The 7,990-nt window shown below is 44.0% G+C and overlaps 2 protein-coding genes across 2 annotated transcripts; both read right to left on the bottom strand.

Moving 5' to 3' along the window:
- Window positions 1-1,074: 1,074 nt before the first annotated feature.
- LSM04_009451 (uncharacterized protein) lies at window positions 1,075-1,970 on the bottom strand (the record flags this gene model as incomplete). Its single annotated transcript, XM_067333082.1, has 2 exons — window positions 1,075-1,079; window positions 1,133-1,970. 2 exons carry the CDS (start codon window positions 1,968-1,970, stop codon window positions 1,075-1,077), a joined length of 843 nt encoding a protein of 280 aa, XP_067185910.1.
- A 4,937-nt stretch (window positions 1,971-6,907) lies between these two features.
- On the bottom strand, window positions 6,908-7,615 carry LSM04_003940 (Ubiquitin-conjugating enzyme E2; the record flags this gene model as incomplete). The annotated part of the gene is made up of 1 exon (XM_067333081.1): window positions 6,908-7,615. One exon carries the CDS (start codon window positions 7,613-7,615, stop codon window positions 6,908-6,910), a length of 708 nt encoding a protein of 235 aa, XP_067185664.1.
- Window positions 7,616-7,990: the final 375 nt, after the last annotated feature.

The following is a 7,990-nucleotide window of genomic DNA, read 5'->3' as shown; positions in this document are numbered from 1 at the left end:
CATTGGTTGGCTTGAGGAGCACACTACCATATGCAGCAGAACAGACACACATGCACAGCACCACACAGGGGGAAAACAAAACAATGAAAACAAACAAAAAGAAAAGAAAGCCGTGACTATCATGTGAACATGTTCAGGGGGTACGAACACAATTCTCTGCAGTTGGTGTGTGTGTCTTTCGCACAGGACGAGCAATGGGAATGATGCACACACATGATGACATTCCACACACACACACACACAAAGAGAAAGAAGGTTGGTACTGTGTGCGTGTTTGTGTGTCTTGAACCTCCTGCCATTCTTCAGATTTCAGTCACAGCAATTAAAACATATCGGGGATTGTATCCCATTCCCATGGGTAAAAGCAAAAATTAGTAATATTACGGAACACACACACACACACCAGGCAGACACAGTGAACGGCGGCAAAGCAGAACCCAAATAATGCGAACAAAGAAAAAGAACACTCCATCACAAAAAAGAGGGGTTGTCGTCTGTTGAGTGCCATAGGGAATGCAATAGATGTATCCATTTACAAACAAGCAAGAGATTTATAGTACTGGAAAAAAAGAAACATTAAAATCCATTAAAAATAACAGTGACCTTACAACGCACACCCATGTCCAGTCAAACAAAGGTTAACACTGTGCAGCTGTGTGTCATGGAAACACCAATCAGCACACAAGAGTGCAACCCAACACACACAACAGAAGAAGCAGCAAGGGAACGTGCAACAATGCAGGATTGCTGCCGCCGTCCTTCTGCTTCTTGGCCTTCTTCTTCATCTCCGCCTCTTCCTCTTTAGTTTTTTTTTCCGCCTCTTCTGCCGCAACCCTTTTTCTTTCTTCCTCATCCCTTCTTTCCTTCTCTTCTGCGGCTCTTCTTGCTTTTTCTGCTTCCGCTGCTTTTCTCGCCTCTTCTGCTGCAACCCTTTTTCTTTCTTCCTCATCCCTTCTTTCCTTCTCTTCTGCGGCTCTTCTTGCTTTTTCTGCTTCCGCTGCTTTTCTCGCCTCTTCTGCTGCAATCCTTTTTCTTTCTTCCTCTTTCTTCTTTGCAAACTCTTCCACGTCCTTCTTATGCTTATCGCGATACGCACCTTTCAGCACCTGTTTATATTTATTTGCTTCCTCACTTCCCCGTAAGTCTATTTCATCGGGGGGCTTTACCGCAGTTGTCGGCGATACGATGGTGGGGCTTTCCTTACATTTCTCTTTGAGCAGCGCAATCGTACCGTTCAATAGCTTTCCCGCACTTCCCCCGGTGTTTACTCGACAAACCTGGGTCCCTCCCCTCAACAAAAAGAATTGAGTATAGGTGTCATTTATCGCCTTGTATCTTTCAAGGAAGGTTTTACGTTTTTCTTCCCCCTTATCTTCCGGCATGCAACGCTGAACTGTCTCATTATTCAACGCTGGGAGAAAAACCCAGACGCTCTCTCTCGCCCTCAAGAACGGATGCTGCAGATCGTCAAAATAGGTATCACATATCACTTTTTTTGCACGCGCAACCTCCACCAATTCTGCCGTCCGCTTCACTGCAGCATTATATTTCACCATCATCCCCTCGTAATTCCTCACGAACTCCTGAACTTCTTTGCTCTTGCAATTTGACACCGTCTGGTTCAGTTGTTCCCACTTAACATCCGCTTTTGTTCCTTCATGGCCGAAAACAATTCTCTTGGTGAGATCCAGGGTGCTGTCGATGACACCGTAGTTCTTCTTACATTCATCCACGGCCTTCCCCCATATCTCTAAACACACCCTTGCTTCCTTCGCCCGGGCCTCCGGATCCCTCAACACAGGAAGATAATCCTTCAATTCCTTCAACCTCTCCAAATCCCTCTGAACCTCTGAATCATTGCAAGGAATCGGTTTTTTCGTCTCTGAGGCCGTTGCATCCACCACACACGCACCCAAAAAACACTGCAGAAGGACCAACAGGCACACCAGACGGCGCAGTTGAACGAGCATCCTTGTTATTCAATTTCACTGTGGGTTGCTTGGGTCTCTGATAACAAGGAAGAAGAGAAAAAGAGTAAGAGACGCACAGCTAACACACATGGCAGAGAGAAATGGGTGAAGGGCACCTCCACACAGAGAGAAACAGGACAACAACAATGGGACTGAAGATGCAACCATTGGGAAAACATGGAACCCAGCGTAACGAGCACCAATGGGATACCCTGAAGGCAAATAATTGAGTGAGGCATCCATTTAGAAATAAATCACACACACACACACACACTCGTTTTGCATAAAATACCAAAGAAAAAGAAAAAGGAACACACCAACCCCTCACACATAAAAACCAACAACAAGCACATCCCACGTCACCCATCCATGCTCCACCAGTAAGAGCATCTCTGGCCGCAATGATGCGGCAACAAGAAAACCACTGCTGCCACCCACACTCAGCGTTTACTCCCAACTGCAGGAGAAGCACTGGGAACTGACAGAGTGCCGAATAACAAAACAGACACACGGCAGCAGAGTCCATCAAGGGGCAGAGTAGAGGGGTGCTGCACAACCCGCCTCGCCTCCAACTTCTCCTTCCCGTGCCCTCCAAAAAAAACAAAAACATACACACATCCCCCACCCCCTCCACAACGTATATGAGGAGAGTACGATCACATATATACCCCTCAGAACCCATCTTTCTCCAACATCGGACCCCCATCCCACAGAGAACGACACACAGCCAAAGCACAACTCTCTCAAAGTAGCGGTGCCACTCCTGAGACAATTCTTCAGACACAGAAGTGGAGGAACACATTCCAAGGGTTAAACCATCAGATATGCACTGCAACGCTGGTTTGTTTTCACTGCAGAACATGTTGTTGTGCTTCATTAGTTCACCCTTGCTTCTTTTTCGCATGTCCTAAGAAGTAAATCACATCCAGACTGATTCCCTCATCACATTGATTCTGCCATGGTGAAATTTGCTTTTTTTTATTCCTCGTGTCTTTATGGGTTTTACCCCAACGGTATGGCTACCAGCTTCTCACCGTAGAGCACCAGGGTTGCTGTCTATGAAGAGCGGTGTTTGAGAGAAAAATCCCTTCGTTTTGTGGGATCCTCAAGCTCTTGTAATATTTATTTTGTTATTTTTAGATTTTTATTATTTGAGTTTTGTTATTTTCAGGTTTTGCTTTATTTAGTTTTATAACCAATCCATGAACAGCAAAACAGTCTAAGAGAGATTCTCTACTCCCACCATCCTTTCCCAGAGCCCGTCGGCCACTCTCCTTTTGTTAATAATTTTTGTTATTTTTGGTTTTTATTTAATGTATTGGCCTCAATGATTTCCTCTGTTTTTTGTTGCTTGTTGGGGATCGCGACAGGTGCCTCTTGAGACTAATCCTGTCAAGGATTCCATAATCGAGCTCGTCGCTGGTCTTAGAGGGGTGTAGAGGCCTTACAGGGGTGGGGAAGGAGGCGTAGGGGTTAGCGTTGGGAGGCGCGAAGCGCCAAAAGAACGTGGAAGAATAAAGTGACCTCATCATTAACGACAGACGTAATGCTGCAACACCACGTCCTTAACGACAGTTTAATTCTCTAACGACAAAAGAAGCTTCTCACGACAGACTAGGCGGGTGTGCTTTTGTGATATTCAACCCTAGCCCTAACCGCCACTATACCGCGCTCCGTGCGCTGACGCGGTAATGCACCACGCGCTCTCCCACTGCACCCGGGTTACACTTCTTCGGTCCGAGTGGGGTTTCCAACGAGCGTGGCTCTTGGGAACGAGAGTGTCGGAGTGAAATTTTTTTTTGAGTTGAGGGTGATGTTCATTGATGGAGAAATATGTAGCGGGTAAAAGCTACCACTGTGTGATTTATTTTTATTTATATAAACTCTGAAAGTGTAACCGCATACATAATTTGTTTTTAGATTACTGCAACACTACTGTCTATCTCTTACTTTCATGTTTTTCTGTTTTCTACAAAAACTGATGGTCTAGGTGTTTTGCTTCCGTTGTTTTAGTCAATCGACATCGTTACTTTCGCGTGTCAATGCATTATACCGAGAGGAATGTCGAGCAGCAACTGGCTGACTCTAACCGTGTGCATGAAGCAATGCTCGCCACATTGCGACTGGACTGCATATATAAATTAAAGCCGTGGAGGCAACAGGCCGATGAATATATGAAAAGGTACGGAGAGTTATTCCTACGTGCGGCAAAACCCGAGACACCTGCAAATTTAAGGAGGAATTTCGAAGAAAGGATAAAGTCCAACATGCCACTTTCACAAGATGTGGCTTTCATTCTGATGACGCTCTTGTACAGCGGATCAAGCTACCCGCATTTTGTACCAGTCGAGATGCTCCTAAACATGGTCCCCGATGACCGCCTCACGATGCGCAACTGGGCGGTGCAGAGGGATACCAATGACTTTATGAAGGATTCCATGTCATCCGCCATCTCCTCCGGAAAGCTTCCCTTCCCTCTTTTTTAGGCACGGAAATGAACACCCAGAACCGTTGCCTGATTGAGGATGCTATGGGAGCAAAACGAATGACAGAGATGGGTGAGAAAATGCTGGAGGGTGGTGGTCCATCCAGAACAAATCCAGCCAACCAAAAAGAAATAAAGAGGACCATGCACTCGAGAAGATACGCCCTCTACGATCACCCCACATGCAACCAGAGCCCTCTGCGAAGGTGAGCCTTTCATACCGGCATTCGATCGCAATAATAACTAAGCAGGATAATGGGACGGAGCACCGGTCAAGGATAGACTTGACGAATTGTATAATGAGATACAAAAGCTACGCACCGAGTTGAAAAGCCTACGGGCTGCTGCTGCTAACTATGGAGAGGGTAGATACACTGGAAGAGGAAACGGAAACAACCGCCGCGGTTGTGTTGCTGGCGATGGCCAACGCGACGAGCGCCGTGTTGGACGCGGGGGTGGTTATAACAACCGCATGTACGGTGGCGACGCTGACGACGGCGGCGAAGAAATGTACATGGTAAACGAGACAAATGTGTACGCGAATAATCTTAGCCTTACTCCTATCATAAAGAGAACAAAGAAAAAAAAAAGAAAAAAAACCCTTTATTCAAATTTTGCCAATTCGAGCTCCCTCTTTTATGTAAAAAATAAACTTTGAAATTTTTCCAAACCGTTATATTTTAATACCGCCTAAGAACTGAAGAAATGGAGGTGGTGAGAAGCCCTTTTTAACCCGCTCTTCCCATCGCAAGTTCCACTCCTTCGCTAAGTCTAATTTTTTGATGGCTTTCACCTCTAGATATTCCATCCGTTGGATTTTGCCCTGAAGCCACGTAACTCCAAGTAGCACTTATGCCGTGTGGGCGTAAAACTTTTTCTATGGCGCCAACTTCCGCAACCAATGCCTGTGAATGCATGTTTCCTTTTTGCATAATGTGCATAACCGTTGCGTTACCAACGCGAATATCCAATGGCCCTGCCATATGCATTTTAAAACCGCGCAGCGCTAGATGAACGGCAATTGCCTCTGTTTGGGAAATCATGCGAGCTGGGCGCTTCCAAGCACCACCAGCAGCCACCAAAACTTCCCCTGAATACTTAAATGATAACGCTCCCCATCCGTACATGGATGCGTCTGTCGCCAGCGTTGCCTTCGATGGCAACTGCTGTGATGGGTGAACCGGCTCGTTCTTAATAGTGTTTCAAGCCAGTTTTGCCCAATGACCCTTGCATTGGGTGATAAATTTGCCTGACCTTGGGGCCGCAATAAACCCTGATTTAAACATGATAAACGTTGACGCGCTATTTTTAAGAAGAAATAATAAGGGAAAAGGGATTCACTCCTTACCACCCCTGTCGCGCAAATCCTGCGCGAAACTGTGCTCTCCAATTCTTCAACCGTCGTCTTTTCCATTGACGGCGCCTCTTTCAACCTTCTTATTGCCTTTTGGCTTAGGGATACCGTCTGCTTCGCATAGCCGGAGCGCGCCCCGATGAAATCTTATTCCTTCGTTTTAAACTGCTATTCCCCAATAGTGGCTCCACAGCTTTGCATGTTATGTATGATTTGGCGTCCCTAAGATTGTACCTTTCCGTGTGGACCACTTATTCTGATGTTATCAATCCAAACGTGTATTTTTAACCCTTTGGGTGCCGCGTACTGCGGCAATGCCAATCCCGGATCGCCGGACAAAACTCTTTTAATTGTGTTGAAAATTTCGGGACTATATTTATAGCCCATGAAAAGGCGAGTGAACTCAACTAATTCCCCTGATTCCGTGCGGCAACGGAAACTTGCGCGTGTGTTTACTGGTAAGGCCACCTGGAAAAAGGATGCCTTTAAATCAAATAATGTTGCCGTTTCATCATAAACCACATCCATATACTTTGAAATATGCGCGAGAGGAACATCGGCCTCATAATCATCCTTGTCATTCTTTTCTCTTGGCCACGCAATAAAACGTCTTCTTTGTCCGGAGGGTTTGTCCTCTGCCGCCGTAAAAGGGACTACCCAACCTGTGGTTGGATGTGATGAAGCTGTACAAATAATTCCTGCTTCCTTCATGCGCTTTGCTTCAGCGTTGTTTATCCGTAAACTGGATTCACATTCCTTCAAATATGTTTCTGTTTTTTGCATAGTGTTCCACACTATATCACAACGCCTCCTGGCTCTCTCGTTTATTCGTTCTTAACATTTTTACTTGTTTATAAAGTTACTTTCAGAAAACTTATGGTTAGACAGACTGTAAAGATGAAAATAAGTAATTTATTCACCATTGAGACCCATCCAAAAATTTGTTGCTGATAACATAAGGCTCCATCATTCTTTTCGAAAGCTTTCAGAAATACAACTCAACAAGAAAAAAAAAGATAGCAAAACTATCATTAAAAAACTCCTTTTCATTTTCATTCTCTTTTCTTTTTATTCCTTTTTTTTTTAGCTCTTTTCTCACTATCTTCTGAAGAAAAAAACGCCCATTGCCATAGCAAAAAGAGCCGCGATAGCTGCCCCTAAACCATTCCATCTTGCAGCTCCACGTTGTGCCATATTTCTTCCTATTTCTGCATTAGAATTGTTGTTATTGTTATTGCTGTTTCCAACACCACTATTCCCACTACCTACTTCATTTCCTTCCTTTTCTTCAGATTTACCTCTTAAAATGCCTAAATCCTTTTCATATTCTTCAGGAAAAATTTCTTTATATACAAGCATTTGCTCTACATTATAACGACGACTTTCTGCAGCATAAACTTTTCGCTGAGCTACTGTGCAATTTACACTACCTGTAGTTTCTTCTTCATCCGTCATAAAAGAGAGCAAACCAGTGAGAATAGTACGAACTCCCCAAAGTGGAGTCCAATTTTCCGGATGATAACTGCTCATAGTTAGGCAAATACTGGTATCTGTCTTAAATCGTCCATTAGGTGTAAGCAAGTAAATATCAGGAGGAGTTAATGGATAATTAGAAGGAAACTTTAGTTTACCAAGATATCGTCCTCCTTCATATGGTGTACCGGGGGGACCATTGAGAATAAAATACCAACGTAAAATACTTTGACGCGAAGGGGTAGTTACACAAAATGGGTTCGGTTCTCTAGATAATTCACAAAGTTCCTTCTGCAAACGACGAACACATTGTGGCGTAGGTGAATCAGGCATTTTTTTTTTTTAAATAACTTACACTTTTGTACTTTTCACAAAGAAGGAAAAAACAAACATAAATACTACTAGTTAGACAAGACATTATTATTATTATTATTATTATTATTATTATTATTATTATTATTATTTTGTAGTCACTCTATTAGAGAAGATAGTCTACGAGAATATTTCTGATCGCACTGATCTTTAAAAGAAAAAAAAGTAGAACCCCATCGTTAGGTCTTTTTTCTTTTTTTTTTGCAGGGGAAAAAAAAACAATGCGATCGGTGAGGCTCGAACTCACGACCTTGGGATTATGAAACCCACGCGCTGCCGACTGCGCCACGCTCGCCTCAATTGGGTTCGAAGACTTTCCACTTCATCAATAGATTT

This window comes from Trypanosoma melophagium (assembly GCF_022059095.1).
Source record: "Trypanosoma melophagium isolate St. Kilda chromosome Unknown ctg9segment0, whole genome shotgun sequence".
Taxonomy (NCBI): domain Eukaryota; phylum Euglenozoa; class Kinetoplastea; order Trypanosomatida; family Trypanosomatidae; genus Trypanosoma; species Trypanosoma melophagium.
The sequence above is the reverse complement of the archived record's forward strand: the minus strand, read 5'-3'. Positions and strand labels throughout refer to the sequence as shown.